Source organism: Scatophagus argus, chromosome 1, assembly GCF_020382885.2.
Source record: "Scatophagus argus isolate fScaArg1 chromosome 1, fScaArg1.pri, whole genome shotgun sequence".
NCBI lineage: Eukaryota > Metazoa > Chordata > Actinopteri > Scatophagidae > Scatophagus > Scatophagus argus.
The window spans coordinates 13212824-13231271 of NC_058493.1; the positions used below are offsets into that span (position 1 = coordinate 13212824).

The 18448-nt window shown below is 38.7% G+C and overlaps 3 protein-coding genes across 4 annotated transcripts; 1 reads left to right on the forward strand and 2 right to left on the reverse strand.

Annotated features, from left to right (window-relative positions):
* Position 1: 1 nt before the first annotated feature.
* Positions 2 to 3275, reverse strand: mpc1 (mitochondrial pyruvate carrier 1). Of its 2 annotated transcripts, XM_046384642.1 has the most exons (5): positions 3094 to 3272; positions 2161 to 2164; positions 1671 to 1767; positions 1227 to 1359; positions 2 to 992 (listed from the first exon to the last, which is right to left on the reverse strand). In XM_046384642.1, exons 1-5 carry the CDS (start codon positions 3162 to 3164, stop codon positions 968 to 970), a joined length of 330 nt encoding a protein of 109 aa, XP_046240598.1. In that variant the 5' UTR covers positions 3165 to 3272; the 3' UTR covers positions 2 to 967. The 2 variants fall into 2 exon arrangements, with proteins under 2 accessions (XP_046240598.1, XP_046240607.1); XM_046384651.1 differs by lacking the exon at positions 2 to 992 and having other exon boundaries at positions 1223 to 1359; positions 3094 to 3275.
* A 1266-nt stretch (positions 3276 to 4541) lies between these two features.
* Positions 4542 to 6749, reverse strand: LOC124060371 (globoside alpha-1,3-N-acetylgalactosaminyltransferase 1-like). Its single transcript, XM_046391688.1, has 4 exons — positions 6405 to 6749; positions 6070 to 6200; positions 5706 to 5783; positions 4542 to 5562 (listed from the first exon to the last, which is right to left on the reverse strand). Exons 1-4 carry the CDS (start codon positions 6492 to 6494, stop codon positions 5415 to 5417), a joined length of 447 nt encoding a protein of 148 aa, XP_046247644.1. The 5' UTR covers positions 6495 to 6749; the 3' UTR covers positions 4542 to 5414.
* A 1825-nt stretch (positions 6750 to 8574) lies between these two features.
* Positions 8575 to 18241, forward strand: ddx21 (DEAD (Asp-Glu-Ala-Asp) box helicase 21). The gene is made up of 16 exons (XM_046384665.1): positions 8575 to 8737; positions 9962 to 10195; positions 10329 to 10469; positions 11079 to 11154; positions 11807 to 11985; positions 12104 to 12221; positions 13082 to 13267; positions 13472 to 13617; positions 13962 to 14111; positions 14318 to 14479; positions 14808 to 14927; positions 15252 to 15325; positions 15647 to 15806; positions 16001 to 16135; positions 16682 to 16726; positions 17087 to 18241. Exons 1-16 carry the CDS (start codon positions 8654 to 8656, stop codon positions 17312 to 17314), a joined length of 2238 nt encoding a protein of 745 aa, XP_046240621.1. The 5' UTR covers positions 8575 to 8653; the 3' UTR covers positions 17315 to 18241.
* Positions 18242 to 18448: the final 207 nt, after the last annotated feature.

Consider the following 18448-nt stretch of genomic DNA (forward strand, 5'->3'; position numbering starts at 1 on the left):
CTCAAGTTGGTCATAAGCTACTTTATTTTAACAAACCCAGAGAATCAGATCATTAATCAGGGAAAAATGATGTGTATTATACAATGATAATAAATTAATGTGAATGACATATGACAACAACAACAGTATGTTTGGTCAGCACTGACAGAAGCAGCTTGCCTTGTCCAGTCATGGAGGTTTGTAACCTAGACAGTCAGCTTTACCACAGTAAAAGATGCAGTAATTCTGTATGATTTACACATTTGTTTGAATTACCATTATTAGTTATATTGAAACAAAATGTGCCAAATTGGAATTTCATACACTGAGTTCAGTGTACAGGATCATTTTTAGCTCAGGACATACCAAGCAAAGGTTTATCTATCTGTGTCCTCTGTGTTTAAGCAAGGGTTAATGAACGAAAGTCCATATGCAAAGCCAGTGACAATTTGGACATAGCTACATAAACTGAACTCAGATTATGTGTAAGCTCTCTATGAAATACACTTAATATTCCAATTGCTAAACAAGTAAGAAAATAATAAAAATCTCAATGCTGAAATGGCCTGAAATGAGATAATCTGGTGAATAATGATGCTTCAGACTAGTTTTAAAGTGTGCAACAGCTGGTGGATCCAGTGTGCAAGGCATCTAACTGTCAGGCTGCTTAACTGAGTGTACATTCACCCTCATCATATTTTTGTGTCATGTTTAATATTGTAAAAAATCTAAAAATAACACAGCTGTTGACCTTAATTCTTGGAGGAAAGCATCTGATTTTTTTTGACTGTGTCATAAAAAGAGACCAAAAATCTTATGAAGATGATCAATCGTGGTAACATCAGATTAAAATGGTGAAAGTGCCATAGTTTCAATGACTAGATAAGATGTTTAGATGCATGGGTTTTGGATGCCCATGTTTAGGCGTCCGTTGAAGCAGCATGGTGCCGCCCTGCAGTGAACGTTCTGCATCTGCTTCACTCTGCCACTAAGATTCCATCTTCTTCTCCATTCTGAAATAATACAATACAGTCTGAGTGCATGCAACTCTGTTTTATTTAATGACTTGAACAGTGAAAGTATGACCAACAGGATGTGATTTTTCTGAAGACAAAGGAATTAAAACTATAGCTGCTGACATGAACAATATTTAAGGAAACCTTCAACTGTCCAATCGTTTTGAATAATACATCTATTCACAAGGACACACACACACACAAAACCCCCCAGAACAAAACATTGCTTACTTGTATTTTATGAGACGACTTCCCTGGATTAGTTGTGCTGACTCATTGGTCAAATGGCAAGCAAAGAGCAGCCAGTTGCGTGGCTGGACCTTGTAGGCGAACCTCATGAAGAGCAGTGAATAGCAGCTAAGAGCTGAGGGGAAGGAGGAAACACATGGACAATATTTAATTACAGGACAAGACAAACTCTTTGGCCAAAGGAAAAGCTTTCACACTCAGAATATAAAATAAAAAGGGGAGAAACAGGAAATATTCAAAGTGACTAACAACACTTCCAGCTGCACTTTGCTTAAAAGAATCTCTTACCGCTGAGTAACTTTGAGAAAATGTAGAAATTACAACCCTAACCTAATCATAACAAATTTAACTAGAAAATGATGAGTCTGTTTTGTGTATCCTTCATGTGTACATCTCAGTTTATCAGCACGTGTCTGTGTGTCTTACCGAAGGTCATCCTGCCACTGATAATCTCAGGGCTCTTCTTCATATCTGTGATGGCTGCTATAGGAAGACCCCAGTTTGCAACTGGACCCCAGAAATGCTGTGACAGAAAAGTGAAAAGTTTGGGCTAAAAACTTTTTTGTGGTTTGGATATTTATATCAAGCTGTTTGTACAGCAGAACATAACTATACACTAGCTACTATGCGATTACTTAGAAGAAAAATCTGTATTGTGAATTCCATTATAAAAAGCACTGAGGTTGAAAATACTTGAGAATAAAACTGTATTTACACTGCATAGGAAAGGTTTGACACATCCACACAATTGGTGCCAGATTCAAAGATATCATTATATTGTACAGCACAAATAATCAAAGAAAGGCAGACAGATAAACCGTCAGGCTAGACAACTGACAGAAAACGAAACGATACACTGACAGACAGACAGACAGACAGACAGACAGAGGAACAGATATACAGGATGAGTACTTACCGTGCTGTTGAATGTTTTTGTTTCAGGGTCACATAGAGGAGAAAAGAATATAAATACAGATAAATCATACTGATATGAGCAAGGTTACACAAGTGCTACTGTGCATGTCCTGCAGGGAGAAAAATAATCTGCTTGTTTTGTCATGAAGCAAAAGAAACACCAAATCTGATACAAGCCATTATAAATATATAATATATAAAGATATTAAATACTGTGCTTCTCAAACAGTAACTAAGACACAACCATATTTTTCTGTCACAAATGCAAACAAAGATGTCCTCTTGCGTCACTGTGTCAAAATTTAGCCTTTACCCTAAATTTCAAGTCTGTGGTGAGTACACATTAAATCCAAAGTACACAATTAACCAAGACCTTGAGTGCATGTCAGAAAGCTAAAATATATGCTTTTATCTCTAAAGCCATATCTGACACTGGCCCTAACCTCCGAGTATAATCCAGTTCAGTACTCTAACGTTAGTTAGAACCAAAGCTGCATAAAGCTGATATAGGTGTTTTCCGGCGGCGCTATTGGAGCCTCTCAAAATTTACGACTCACTTTCGAGCGTTGCTGGTACACTGACAACGCATACATCCCATTTATAAAAAGTTAATAGAAAATGTTTTAGAAAACGAGTTCATCCGGTTCTCTCTCCATTTACTCTGACAGCAAACCTCAAACAGGAGAAACAAGCTAACTCAGGGCGCACAGGAAGCACAATCGTCCTTGAAAGCTAGTTAACAGAGAAAACAATACCAAACAAACAGCAAGATACAAACAGTAAAAATATGTCGTGGATTTTATTAAAGTACCAGTTGGACAGATACTTAAGTTTAGCTAACCCTTCATGGCTGTATCCTAGCTATTCGAAAGCCAGCTAGCGACTTTAGCATGTATGCTAATATAAATTACAGCAATCTGCTTCCTAAACATACCTCATCAAATAATCCCTGAACTCTTTGCTCTTCAGGTGGTCGATAGCTTTCCGTGCAATTGTCCCTGCCATGGTTTAAATTAGTATCTCTTTATGACGAGAAGAGCACTCGTTCTGTGCTGAAGGGCGACCAACAGACAGGTTAACACAGAGGACGACTGATCATTTCCAACCAAAACAGTAACGCTTTACGACACTGTCGCAATCAAGCAGCGCAATCTCAGACGGCCTTCTGTCTGGATAGGAAAATGAAAAGATTAGATTAGAAATGTTAATAGCCTGTCGGAAGAAGCATTACATCGATAGGATTGCGGTTGTTAGTGTTACTAATGAAACCCCGCTGAACAAAAAAGAGCAGTACAATATTAGCTGTACAAAGCACAGCAAAAAATATGGTGCAAACTTTGCACAGGCGAGAGGAGTCCATTAAGTTCACTGAAATCCGTTTATAACTTCTTCACATTTTTTATTAAGGTGCCATATTGTTTGAGTGGACAATAAAATGATTGGAGCCACATGTGTGTTAATGCAATTGCATTTGTATGAAGTTGTGCTCCAAGAATGAACTTGAACAATAATACAGTTCACAACACGGAAGATTGGTACTGTATTACATGTACCCATGACCTTGACATTATCACATGAAACCATGACCTTGACCTTTTTAAATGAAGGGTTTATCTATGTTATATTTTAAAGAGATCATTTTTGCTGGACATGAAGGCTCTACAGATCAAATTTGTGCAACTACACCTGAATTTAGGCACTATGCTGTACTTAGAGATAACAAATAAGAAACTCAGGTTCATAAACCAAATGTAATACCTATCCTATTTTGTTACAGTTACAGTATTGGGCGGCACGGTGGTGCAGTGGTTAGCACTGTCGCCTCATAGCAAGAGGGTTCGAATCCCGGTCTGGGCCCTTCTATGTGGAGTTTGCATGTTCTCCCTGTGCCTGCGTGGGTTTTCTCCGGGTACTCCGGCTTCCTCCCACAATGCCAAAAACATGCACATTAAGTTAATTGGCTACACTACATTGTCCCTAGGTGTGAGTGTGTGGTTGTCTGTCTTTGTGTGTTGGCCCTGCGATTGACTGGCGACCAGTCCAGGGTGTACCCCGCCTCTCGCCCGTAGTCAGCTGGGATAGGCTCCAGCTCCCCTGCGACCCTGACGGATAAGCAGTATAGAAAATGGATGGATGTTACAGTATTTTTAAGGTTATAGTACTGTAAGAGTAACTTCTTAATTCAATTTTGGAAGAATAATGGAAATCAGTCTTGTACTGATCTTGTTGGATCATTGAGGAACATGTACTGAAATAAAGACTTGAAGGCCAAACTGTTTCTTACTTTAAAGAAAGGTCCACAGTCACACAGAGTGCAGAGCAATCTGAGAGAGAGCTGAAAACTGAATGTAGTGTACAGAACATATTTATACACTGTGGTGCATCTCTTCGCCTGCTTATCAACTTCAAACTTTATTTGTTCATCATATACCAAAATTCTTTTCTGCATTTAACCCATCCCTGACTAAACGCACATTTTCCATTACATGCACTAATAGTTGCATACATGTAAATACTTGAACATAAAACACACAATGTTCAGCATTGAATTCTGTGTCATCACATGACAATGTTTAACAGATAACAAAACACCTTCATCATAAAATGTTAATAAAAATGTTAATTAATGACAATAAAATGTCAATGTTGATGCGATAAAAAGTATAAGTAAAAGTAAAAGTAGTAAAAATGAATAAAGATAAAGCAGAGGGTGCAGGTACCAAAACAACACAAGGGGGCAACATAAGAACTAACTTGAACATCTTAGAAAAGCAAGGAAGTGAAGGCTACAGAGCTGACACACCCTGACTTCAAGTGTGGAAAAACAACAACTGAGTTAGAAGTGAAGAACTCTCCAACACAATGTACAGTGTCATTTTCTACTGAATATTTAATCCACGTTATATTCCCATGTGTTACTGTTATGGATACTAGCAGCTCATTTTACCTTCTGACTGTATGAGGAACACATCTGCCAAATAAACAGAATCATTTTCGTATGGCTGTGCATTTAAGTTTTATTTTTTTTAGTTTTTTTTTTTTGTTTTTGTTCTGAATTAATATTCTGCTCACAAAATTTATCACGTCAGTGGCGGATAATATTAAAATCTACCTATTTATTTATTTTTGAATCTTTCAATTATACCACTGAGTGTACAAAATACAAAATAGACAAAGCAACCCATACCAGCCGTCCCAGTACTTCTTATCTTTTGTTAAGAATAGTTTTATGTCCTGCATATCATTGCCTTGATGTCATTGTCCACCATTGGGTCGCACTTCGGCGTAGTTTTTGACCACCTGGGAGATCCTGACGACTTTTATGTCTGCTGGTACCTGATCATAGTCCGACCACAGGTACTCTGGAGATAGCACCTTGGTTGGTTTGTTATACAACAGGTACCTGCACGACAGAGAGACAGGCGGGCAAACAATAAATACTCTGTACTTTTTCTTAGAGTTCTTAATGTATAGCACTTTGGATTCTCTTAAAAAAAGAAACAGCAGGAAATCACTGAAAAGAGTGAACGATTTGTGACACTGTACTTGTTCAGGTGACTCTCTTCCTGCCACACAGCTTCAATCTTGTTCTTGGCATCCTCCTCTGACTGAGTGTAACAGTATCTGATAAAAGAAAAACAATAAAGGAAGCAAAAGTCATAAAAGGTGTGGTATTTATCTCAAAATCCTGCGAAAGGGTTACACAGTGCTCACCCAGCACCTTCGGAATAAAACAAAATAATAAAAAACAACTAAAGATTTTAAGAAATAGACAGTTTTGAAGGTCAATAATTTTACCCATCCGGTATCTAACTGCCCAACATATTGTCAGCTTTCACTCTGTATCTCTGTCTGCTATACATTATCATTTATCAAATAAACAACTTAAAAATCATTTGATCTCTGTTACTTGACGAGCTTGTACATGTCCTCCATGTATCCACCCCAGACAGCTGCAGTGTAATAGAAGTCTCCTTCATCAGCAGGAATGTAAGCCTTTGACTCAGGTCGACGCTCATACGGAAACTCTGTGCGTGTCACCTAGAAAAAAAACGAAATTAAATTAAAAACAACGAAAGGCTACAGCTGATGCTTGTGGGGACAGTCAGTGATGTGACTTATCAGAAAAGGAGAATCGACAAAATGACTTCATTTAATGGGCGAATCAATCAACAATCAATCAATGTACAGTAAGGTAAAATAAATAAATAAATAAAAATGAACACTAGGGAAAAAGGTTCAGACCTTGTAGTAGCCTCGGTGAAGCACAGCAGACAGCTGACTGAGAGACTCTGCTCCGAAACGGTTGTGGAAGACACTGTCGACGTCCATCATAAACAGATAGTCCGCTTCCTTACGGATCTGAAAACATTACAGGTCACATGCGAGATTAAATACATCATGGACAGACTGTGAAAAACAATATGACCAAAACATTGTTTGTTGCTGCAGAATATTTTTTCTTTCCGTGTTGACTAGCTTGTAAAAACTGAGCGGTGAAAATAGCATCAGTCACTGTAACCAGATGAATAAACAAAAAGCTTTGGTATTGTATGTGGCTCATTTTACTGGTTTCACTTCTGACCATTTTGTCAATAGTGATGGTGGCCCACTTCATCCTGCCAAGGACGCTGGTGGTCTGTCCTTTCATCCCAGACTTTTTCCCAACAAATTTAGATTGCTGTCAGCTGGACCTTCCACCTGAGTCATGTTTAAAAGTTACAATGGACATGATTGGCGATGTTGTAGGTGGGACACCAGCACCAATTTTAATCTTCTTTTTTTTTTGGCAATGCGCTGGTGGTTGGTCAAGGTGTCTGTGTATCTGGTTGTGAAGATGCGGGGATAACTCCTCCTTGGCAGGTTGACATACGTAATATTTATATTACTTGCAGCCTAAAGCAGATGATACATATTTGATGGAAAACATGGCAGAATGAACCACCTGTCTCTCCACGTAAAACAGTAAAAATTTATGGCAGCGAAAATTGCCACCAGATTGCTGATACCCTATGCTCAAACACAGGATCCGGATCTGTGTGTGGGGATGTATGTTTGTCACTGTGTCCAGTCCCAAGTTATTTCTATTTATGAGTCTATAATGGCTCAGAGACACAGCACACCTGAACACGTAAGCAGACAAGTTAAAAGTTCACATTTACTGAATCAAAAGGCAGGCAAAGGTCAAAATATGGAAAGTAGCCAGAACAGGCAAACTCATCCAAAGGGGTTTAAACATGAATACATACAGTTTGCATGAGTTTGAGAACTGTGCAGGTATGCCATGTTTTTAACTTTGAAGTTTTCATTCTGTAATACCTTGAAATACTGCATACTATGTTAGCTGTATATTAATTGATCTATTTTCTTTGCGGTTCTAATATTTGGTACTTTTGCAATACCAAAAGTATGTTTATTTGTATTGCCCTTATTTGTGCTAGAGTGGATGCCTTTGTTTACTGAATACTTTCATGCATATTGTAATTTAAGGTGAAATTGTCACTAAAAACTGACCCTCTCGCATCCTCCCAAACAGATTATCTCAATATATCCAAATATGCAACATCTTAGTGTACTGAGATGTCTCTGGCAGTGTTATTGATACTTTGGCACCAAGAGTGCAACATGCTCTCTTGTGATACTAAAGTGGTAGCTCCCAGTCCTTAGAGCTGACACTTCTGAAAACAATATAATAATATTATAATAAAACAAAATAAATGCTCCAGGTAATTTTAGAGAAAATAAATATTTGCACATGCAGAATTTATTTATTATCAGACATTCAACTTGTCACTGTTTACATAATTTGTTTTCTTGAAGGAGAACATATGACATGTGATTTTTCAAATATGCTGCTGCAGGCAAAAAAAATGCAATTTAAGAGTAAAGGAAGGTAGACTTATTAGAGCAAACAATGGCTGCACTTTGTGGAAGTGATCATCAAAAGTTCTCTCACCTGCAAAACTCCTTAACATACAAAGCATGAGAAGAAAACGACAGTGCGCCATCTGCTGGGCAGTTTCTATCCTTCCTAACGTTAAGTAATTTGATTTCTGCTGGGATTCTACGACGTGTTTATCAACTGAGAGGAAACATTTTTAACCTTATTTGGTTGATCTTTCCTCTCACACATTCTTGTTGCACTCCACTCTAGGTTTTACAGTAATGTTTCCACGAGAGGCATCAAAGAATTAATTTAATCAAATATAAACATATTGATTTTACTATAAAGATAAGACATATCGTCTTTAAACAGTATAGGTATTAGGGTTATTAAGGTTCTTGCTTGTTCTATTTAAGTAATTATGACTTTGATATAGACTTTATATCAAATACCGTATATGTTATGCCCTGTAGGGCCTATCTATAATCTTCTATTTCTATGTCTGGTTCGCGAACATCTTTCCTCGCGCAGCTATGCGCGTTCCTTTCCATCCGCGTGCCCGTGGGTTAGACAGTGTGTCTACAGCGAGGGGTTCTAACAGAGAAGAGAAATGCCGTCAAAAATCATCTTTGAAACCGAAGGTGTAGCCATGGACGAAGCAGTGGACACTGTCGCGGAGACCAAAACCCTAAAGGTCAGCAGAGTAGGTCGTGTGGCCGGGAACAGACTGAATAACACGACGTCCTGCCCCGGCTGCTCCGTGTTTGACAACATGTGGCTGAACATGCTAAACTGAAGCCTTGGCTAACCGGCTAGCTAAGCGTCGGCAGACCAAGTTTAGATGTTTTGTTCTAGCGACACCACTATCTAAATATTACTAAGATGTTGTAATCAACAGCGGTATGAATTAACAGCATGAGTGTGATCCATTGTTGAAGTAGTGTGAGCATACGTGGTTAACGTAGCCACTTAGCCTAGCCCGAGGATCACATAGCATGTCCATGTGTTAGTGAGCTGATGTGTAGATCACGTGGATTTCCGGGATGGCAACGTGAAAGCCTCTTGGATTCCATTTAATGTGTGTGTACATCTGTGCTGTGGACGCAGCATGATGACGTGTTACACAGCTGGGCGTCAGCTGTTAAAGTATACAAAACAACCTGATCACAACAGTAAAACAGACAGAAAAAACATATCTCCGAAGCCAAAATAAGTTGAGATAACATCCAGAAATACTACAGGAATTTCATCAAGTGTTAATTTAGTTGATTTTGTTTGATGATCAAGAACAATGCACTTCCATTATGCATACCTTGATTGTAGCATACTTTTGACCTTTCATTGAGCTTAATTTTAATATATATAGTCTAGGAAAAATACAGTTCAGTGTTAAACGTGTGGTGCAGATCTTTTCTGTAGAATGAGAGCCTCTCTATGTAAGTAGGTATTTGTTTAATTCTAAATAAAATGTCATACGTTTTCATGAAGCCTTTTAGTTCATAATAGTACAGAATAATATATGCACTTAATAACAGAAATTTATTCCAAAGGATACCCAGCTCTTTCTGTGCTTCAGTGACCAACTTATTCCAAAATAATACAATTGTAATTGTGATAATTATGAGAAAGTGTTCTGTTGAAATCAACTAACGTGTTCTTTATTCGCACCAAAAATATTTTTGTGAAACAATGATGTATCAAATAGAAGATGATGTTCTTTCAGCACTTTAATTTATCATAGCTTACATAACCACATGTAATTAAAGGATGTTTTTCTCATTGTAGTGTAATTACATAATGGTAAATGAAAAACTACTCAGGGTGCTGACATTTTCCTTCTCTAAGCTTAGTAGCTGGACAGTGTTTGGTGTGTCTGAAATCTGTTTGCCTTGTGTCTGTTGAAAAAAAATCAATGAAGAACAAGACCAAGGAGGGCAAGAAGCTGAAGAAGAAGAAAGAGCAGGAGGACCAGGAAGAGCAGGAGGACTCAGCCTGTGAACCCCCAGCACCAAAGAAGAAAAAGAAAAAAGACAAGTTGGCAGCGGACCAAGCAAATGGCCACATTGATGGGGATGCAGACATGAATGGTAACAGTAATGGTGTTGAAACACCAAAGCAGAAGACTAAGAAGAACACTGAAGGAGACACAGAGGTAAGAGCTGTGTTTGATAATAACAATAATAATAATAATGTATTTGAATTTTTGTTTAAAACATAAATATGTCATGAATGACTGCCCTGGTGTACAAACAAACACTGTTTCCACTTTTATCTTGGGTGTGTAGAAAAAAAGTAAGAAGCAAAAGAAAGCAATTGCAGAGGAAGCAACCAATGGACATTCCAGCCCAGACACCCCGGTTCAGACACCCATCCAGACGCCATCCCAGTCAAGTGAAGAATCAGCCAGCGACAGTGAAAAAGAAACGGTACACCTCATAGACTTATTGTGGACAATTTAAGGAGAAGTTGAAAGATTGTAACAACTAACTGTTTCTGGTCATTTAAAGAGATAATTGAACAGTGTCACAATATTTATTGTCATGGAAGTGTGAGTTCTGTTGGACAGTTCATGACAAATCGAGGTGATGCCCTTCTTTCTTAGTGTTCAGTCTTTGTTAAATTAGTGTTTTTTATTTCATTATATCTAAAAATATAGCAATATTTTACGTGCTCTATGATTTTAAGCCTTACAGGTCTTATAAAATGTTTTTACAAGTCAGGCCATAGCAGTGTGGTTAGGATATGTTCTCCACATGAAACTCACATAAATGAAGGAACATAACAACAAGAGAAGATTAGATTAATGCAAAGTGACTAATTTCAGAACTCAGAATGTCTTCAGGCATTTAAAAGTTTCAAACATTATGGAACCTTAAATTATTCAATTTAATTTAATTTGCTTGTTATATTCATATTCATTGACTTTTCACTGTTTGCCTCAACATTTTTAGGTTATTTTCATTAACAGATGCTCTGCAAAGTCAACTGTAGGGCAAGATAACAGTCACACCATCTGACTCTTTTTATTTCTTTAGGAGGAGACACGAGAGCAGAAGGAAGGGGCTTTCTCCAACTTCAGGATCTCCCAAGTCACCATCGACAAACTAAAGGGTAAAGACTATATTTACATTTTTATATGTTTTTAGCAAAAAAGATCACATAATGAGCACAAATTGTTATCAAAAGAGCAACAGCGGTTCCACTTTAACATAGCACTGTAGTGTTCATTAAACTCACATTGGATGGGCTACCAAAAATAGAAGAATTGATGAATGATGATGAACAAAATAGAGGTAGACTGAAAGGATACTTATTACCATCATTTTGTTTGTTTTTTTAATTTTATTTTTTTTTCTATCATTTATCCACTACAACATAACATTTTTGATTGCCTGAATGGTCACAGGATTTGTGCTCCTGCAAGGTAAAAAAAACTCAAACGCAATATTCTTATTTCATGCTGTTAAATTGGCAAAAACCTCAGAATTTGCTTTCACCACCTGTCAAATTAGTGTGACTGCTTTTACCCACAAAGGGTCATGATGGAAGGGTACCAGGATGTGCTATTAATACACATTGGATGTTACTTTTATTGAACTGCAAATGTAATTTGGAGTGTTAACACAGACTTTGGTACTTTTGAGGTGCTTTATGGTGTGCTAATTGAAACTACCATGAACCCTATGTCTTTCTCCTTGTCCTGTCTTCCCACTTTCTTTCCCCTTCTCACTCTCTGTCACCTCTGTCTCTGTCACTTTCTCAGCTCGGGGAGTGTCTTACCTGTTTGACATTCAAGTGAAGACATTTAATCATGTGTATGATGGAGAGGATGTAATTGCCCAAGCCCGAACAGGAACAGGAAAGACTTTCTCCTTTGCCATTCCTTTGGTGGAGAAGCTCCAGAAGGATTCGGTGGCGAACATCAGAGGCCGGCCTCCCAAGGTGTGCACTCATGCATTCACACCAGTGACTGAAAACCAGCATTAGTCAGAATCCTGGTGTTGGTTGCTCTCTGAATATTATTTGTTTATGACTGAATCTCTTCTCTGTTTGTCTGTAGGTCCTGGTGTTAACTCCAACCAGAGAATTAGCCATCCAGGTTGCTAAGGACTTCAAAGACATTATCAAGAGACTCACTATTACCTGTTTCTATGGCGGCAGCTCATACAACCCACAGAGTAGGTGAAAAACACAAATACCTCTTCACCAGAATTGATTGTGAAATACTTCAAACCATTAAAAGAGTCAATTCATTTTTGGAAGTAAAAGTAGAAGTACGTTGCTGTGTTGGTGCATTTCTGAATGTCAGCTTTTGTGCAGCCCTCACCCAACAACAGAACAAGGTTGAGAATTTAAACATTCATAGTGATCAAGTTCTCTGACTCTGTGATAAAAAGATGTCTTTGTGAGCTAGCATTACATTCAGACAGGCAGGTTGAGTGCAGACAGACAGGGAAAGGATGAAATGTACACTTCCACTGTATTCACACAAAATCTGGAAGGTTGTGCATTGGTTGGAGGTTGAGAGTGTGGGTGCGTTTATTTGTACTTGTGTAAAGCACAACATTACACTTCTTATTTGTTGTATATACACTTTTTTTATATTGCATTGTATGTTGTTATTTTAACACATTTTGTATAGCTTATTCTTTTTTTTTCTTTTTTTTTCACGTTATCGTCATTACGTGTAGTGCTGCTGCTGCACTGTAATTTCCCAGCCTGGGATCAAAAAAGGATATATATCTATCTATCTTTATAGCCACTATGAAACAATCAGAAAAACGCTTTATTTCTTGACCACTGCTGTTCTCTTTTCTGACTGCAAGCATGCAACACTGTGGTTTTACAAACAGCAATTGAAATATTCTACGTATTGTGCCTTTAATGTTATTAGATAGCCCTCGGTGGCTTAACTATTGAAATGTCAGCTCATTATTTGCTGTCCGTTTTTTGATGTGGTTTCCATCTGCTGTTTTAACAACATAATTTACTCATTAACATTAATAATTACTCTCTTCACTCCTTCCCTTCTGTCTAGTTGATGCTATCCGTAACGGTATTGATATTTTGGTTGGAACTCCTGGTCGCATCAAAGACCACATCCAGAACCATAAACTGGACCTCTCAAAAGTGAAGCACGTTGTTCTGGATGAAGTAGACCAAATGTTGGACATGGGATTTGCAGAACAGGTTGAAGAGATTTTGGCCTCCTCATATAAGAAAGGTAAAGGAAATCAGCATGTGTTTGTCTTTTTGCATAGGCTGTGTACTGTCTTTTTTGTGTGTGTGTGTTCATATTTGAGAATAAATAGAGTGGAGTATTAGGATTTTTCTTTTAGTATTATTTATTATAAAGCAAGTTAAGTGATGAGTACAATGTGGCCACGTTTGTAGAATTAGGAAAATGTATGTGTGTGCTCCTCTTCAGACTCGGACTCCAACCCACAGACGCTTCTTTTCTCGGCCACCTGCCCACCCTGGGTCTATGACGTGGCCAAGAAATACATGAGACCAGGATGTAAACATATTGACCTGATTGGCAAGAAAACACAGAAAGCTGCAACAACTGTGGAGGTAAGTATTGTGTGTGTGTGCAAAGGTGAAAGAGGTGAAGGGTGCGTCATAGGTGAAATTTAATAAGCGTTACTGCAGTCTTAGTTCTCATCCTTTGGTCTTTTGAAGTTGCCTGTAAGCAGGGACAGTTAAATCTCCACCAGGAAACGCCAGCAAGTTCATTTGCAGTAAAAATTGCTGTATTTATCATAGTCAACACCAGTGGAATTGTAATGAAGTACAACTTAAAGTCTGCCAGCTGAATTAATGAAAATGTCTCTCTTTTCACTCCCTGGTTTCTCTCTCTCACTCTCTCTCTCACCATGATCCTTTTTTTCCCTGTCTTTCTGTCCTTTCGGATGTAGCATCTGGCCATAGCGTGTCACTGGTCACAGCGAGCAGCAGTGCTAGGCGATGTCATCAAGGTCTACAGCGGCAGCCATGGCAGAACCATTGTCTTCTGTGAGACAAAGAAAGAGGCCAACGAGCTTTCCATGAATGCATCTATCAAACAGGTAGGCACACTTGTGCTCTTTTAAGAGTTTGTAAAATCAGCTGATTTATTTTCTTTATTAGAATCATTTTGGGAATTTTATAAATTTGGGAAGTTGTGACAGATGTGCTAATTGACCTTTTATAACTTGCGTTTTTTTCTATACATCTATGTAGAAGCAAGCAGATTCTCTTCTTTTCTCATTCTGTTTTGTTTGTATGTTTTCAGAGTGCCCAGTCTCTCCATGGTGACATTCCTCAGAAACAGAGAGAGATGACACTGAAGGGTTTCAGGAATGGAGCTTTTGAGGTTTTGGTTGCCACCAACGTTGCAGCCCGTGGATTAGACATCCCTGAAGTTGACCTGGTGATCCAGTGTTCTCCACCCAAGGTGTGATGTGTTGCCTTGCCAGGATTTTATGACATGACCAACCTTTGGTTCTTTTGGCAGTGCAATTTCTTCATTATTTAGATGTTATGTTTTTTGTTCATGAATTTATTTTTTGAGGTGTTGATTCTGTGCACTTGAGACATTTGACAACAGGTGCAGTACACAGTACACTATGCTGGTTGAGGATTGAAAAGTGGAGCAATAATTCTAAGCAGATGAATATTACCTGCAGACTTCCTTACTGGCATTGTTGCACAAATTATGATTCATCAAGGCTTGTCACCTTGACTGTCTCTGAAAACGTGTCTGTCTCTGGTTTTGATGTCAGGACGTGGAATCATACATCCACCGCTCAGGACGTACAGGCCGAGCAGGCAGGACTGGAGTCTGCATCTGTTTTTACCAGAGGAAAGAAGAGGACCAGCTGCGCTATGTGGAAAACAAAGCAGTATGTTAACCTTTAAAAAAACAAAAAATGAAAAATCAATCATTGCAATCATTGACATACATGCTGCTTGATATGGAAATGGACAACAACGTATGGAAGGAAGGGAAGAATGCAAAGTAATGTTTTTTTAGTGATCTCAGAGGTGAAGGAGGTGCTGTTGCACTTATAAGAAACTTGACTGAAACTTGCCTTTTCCCTGTAGTTGGTAACAGTGTCAAAAATTGCATTTTATTGACAGAAGTGGTTTTCAGACATTTTGTGCAATGGGTGTGACTCTTCTATATTGAGTATCAAACTGAATGCATATCTTTTGTGTTACTCCAGGGCATCACATTCAGAAGAGTTGGTGTTCCCACTGCCAATGATATCATCAAGTCATCAAGCAAGGATGCAGTCAGGTATGCAGTTCTGGGGAGGAAGGGAGGGAGGGCACAAGTGGAACCACATAGTCTATATATTATGTTTTAAAAGTATGAAACTGCTTACGACTATTTGAAATCTTGGACTCTGTCAGCCATATCATTTTATTATGAGGACTGCTGTGTTTTTTGGGCAATGCAGTGGGCAAGTGGTTATATATTCATTGCTTAAATAGTGCCAGTAAGAAGGCGCCGCACTAGAGAAATGTCCTTACTCGTAACACCTTAAAATCTTAAACGAACTTCCTGACGGAAAGCAATTTGTGTCATGTAGTGATTTTATTTTTTTATTGCGTTCAGGTTTCTTGACTCCATTCCAGTCGCAGCTATCGGATACTTCAGGGCGTCAGCTGAGAAGTTGATTGAGGAAAGAGGCGCAGTTGATGCACTAGCTGCTGCCCTGGCCCATATTTCTGGAGCCACAAGTCTAGAGCAGAGGTCACTGCTCAACTCTGATGCTGTAAGTTTGGTTTTGATTTGATTTTATTCTCCACATAAGCAACCTAACACTCCCCACTTGACATGTTATCCCTGTTACACACTCAAAAATGTCCTTCTTGTCCTCCATTCTGATTCTGTCATGCATTTGTTGTGCCTTTAGGTACTGTATGAACTGAATTCCATTTGACTTACTGTTTCTGTTGGTTTTTGCAGGGCTACACCACTATGCAGTTGGTGTGTTCTCAGGAAATGCATAATTTGGGTTACGCTTGGAGAACCATCAAAGAACAGCTTGGAGAACAGATCGAGAACCACATTCACAGAATGACATTCCTCAAAGGCAGAACAGTATGTATACATATGAACGTTCATATGTGAGGTGCTGCCCCCGATTACATTTGCCTTGGAGACATTTGGTGTATACATTTATAAAGCTGACCATTGGGTGTAGTCTACAAATAATTGAGTCCAGATGATAGCCAATGAGTTCTTTCGTTAGATCCCACATGGATTAGTCAAGCCTTGTCAAACAAAAAGGCTCCCACAGTCCCCCCACTGTCATAAATGAAAGTAATAGACTTGGCAAATGGAAAAGTAAATGGGAAACCTGGTGGTAAATCAAAATGCAAATTAAGAGAAGAACCTTTGTAATTTATATACAGTATTGCTTGTGTGTGAATTCAGCTAGTGCAGCCACACTAGACAGAGTACACAACTAATTATTCAGAGCAAGTAAACAGCAAAACATCTGTCAGCAGAAAGAAAATGAAACCCTTTCTGTAGGTGTGACCATGCCTCTTGTGGCTCCCATCCTGATTGCAGCAGATACACGGACAGACTATTATCAAAAATAGTCTCATGCACCATCTCACCCTTATTTTGTGTTTATTACAGGGAGTTTGTTTTGATGTCCCAGCAGACAAAGTCAAGGAGATTCAGGTGAGAACAACATGCTGGACCAACAACAGAGGATAATTGGGCAGATTTTGGGGGAGATTCGCCTTTCTCGACAATCATGGAGTTGTTTCTGATTCAGCGCTGGTCTGAACATATTACCTGTCCAAATGATACTAGCCCTGTGGTGTGAAAGGCCGTGACTGACTTTTTGGTATTTTTTGGTATTTTTTCTGTGCATGCTTTTTTCTGTGCATTCTGTTAATGCTTTCTTGAAGGTTTAATGAGTGAATCCAAATCCAAAATCCAGTGAATCCAAAATCCATAATAAATATAAACAGTTATTTTCATTCAGAAGTTGACAAATTGTGATCCCTTTTCTCACACCACTTGATCCCTCCACAGGAGAACTGGAATGATGGACGCCGCTGGCAGCTGACTGTGGCCACAGAGCTCCCAGAGCTGGAGGAGAAACAGTTCAGTAACCGCACAGGACGAGGAGGAGGAGGCGGCGGAGGAGGGGTCAGAGGTGGAAGGGGGCGAAATTTTGGGGGCTTTCGGAATGGCGGTGGTGGCCGTGGCAACAACAGAGGAGGAAACAAACGCAGCTTCAGTCAAGCTTTTTCTTATTGAAGTGCCAACATGTAGACTGATAAGACTCACTGTCACTCATCTGGGCTGGCAGTGATGTTTTTATTGGCTGTCAGCGAGAGTGGTCGATCTATGGCTGGTGGGAAAACTCCCATCATATGATACATGCTGAATTGAAAACTTGAAAAAATATTCATAAGTTTTATATACAGTCCATCAAATTAAAGTGAGCATCACGTTATCTGAGAAATTAGATTTATTTCCAAGCAGCCATTTCCGATGGGTTGAAGATCAGATCATCTGTGCATGGTATATTAACACAGAACCACTGGGCGTGGCCATTTTTTATTGCCTGAGCTGTGTATCTTTTAGGCGATACATAAGTTGAATCTCATGAAATGACATGTTCTTACCAGCTAAGTTTCATCATTCAGTTTCTATGTCTTAAATGGTATAGGATCAAAAACTGACTAAACAACCTACAGTAAAAGTTACATTTTTTATGTGGTGGCATCAAATGAAAAATTAAGTGTGTCATCCACTGAGGTAACATATTAATCTTTTTATACTTGGTGTTTGGGGAACAGTGAGGGCAGTCGGACCCGAGCCAACGTCCACAAAACAAGACGAACCATTCTGTCGTTACAAGCTGAAAATATGCTTCTTGTGATATGACTACACTTGATAACTGGGCAAGTGTTTATTACCATTAAGGTTCACTGTACAGCAGACACCATGTCATTTGGGTGTCATTGTGTTTCTTATCTGCACAGTGAACAGTGATAAAATGGTTGTTAACCTTTACACTTGTGCTCAGTGTTGGATTGCTGCCTTATCCTCATCTGAGAAAGCTCTCCCCAAATATATATTGGATGATTGCTTTGCAATTGCATATATTTAATAACTGTGTCTACTGCTTCCATTCATTTGAATGAAATGACTTATTCATTAAAAAAAAGGTCATCTCTGGTTGTGTTTTGTCTGTTTTAAAGGGTATGAAGTAAGCATATACAAGTTCAAATGTTTTTAAGTATAAATTCTCTATTTTCTTTCGGGAATCTGACACAACATTTTAACTCCAGCTGGCTGGCAGATGAGGCTTAAGTAATACGTGCATGAATGGATCAATAGCAGTTCATAAATTTTATACTGGGACTGCTGGAGGAATAGGCCAGA

Excerpts from the sequence above, each read along its gene's own strand:
- LOC124060371 (XM_046391688.1), bottom strand. The coding sequence starts at position 6,494 with ATGATGGACGTCGACAGTGTCTTCCACAACCGTTTCGGAGCAGAGTCT. Across the intron at positions 6,201-6,404 it reads TTCACCGAGGCTACTACAAG|GTGACACGCACAGAGTTTCC; the intron begins GTCTGAACCTTT and ends TTTTTTTTCTAG. Across the intron at positions 5,563-5,705 it reads GAAGAGAGTCACCTGAACAA|GTACCTGTTGTATAACAAAC; the intron begins GTACAGTGTCAC and ends TCTGTCGTGCAG.
- mpc1 (XM_046384642.1), bottom strand. The coding sequence starts at position 3,164 with ATGGCAGGGACAATTGCACGGAAAGCTATCGACCACCTGAAGAGCAAA. Across the intron at positions 1,360-1,670 it reads CAGTGGCAGGATGACCTTCG|CTCTTAGCTGCTATTCACTG; the intron begins GTAAGACACACA and ends CCTTCCCCTCAG. Across the intron at positions 993-1,226 it reads AGTCGTCTCATAAAATACAA|AATGGAGAAGAAGATGGAAT; the intron begins GTAAGCAATGTT and ends GTATTATTTCAG.
- ddx21 (XM_046384665.1), top strand. The coding sequence starts at position 8,654 with ATGCCGTCAAAAATCATCTTTGAAACCGAAGGTGTAGCCATGGACGAA. Across the intron at positions 10,470-11,078 it reads GCGACAGTGAAAAAGAAACG|GAGGAGACACGAGAGCAGAA; the intron begins GTACACCTCATA and ends TTATTTCTTTAG. Across the intron at positions 15,807-16,000 it reads CACTGCTCAACTCTGATGCT|GGCTACACCACTATGCAGTT; the intron begins GTAAGTTTGGTT and ends TGGTTTTTGCAG.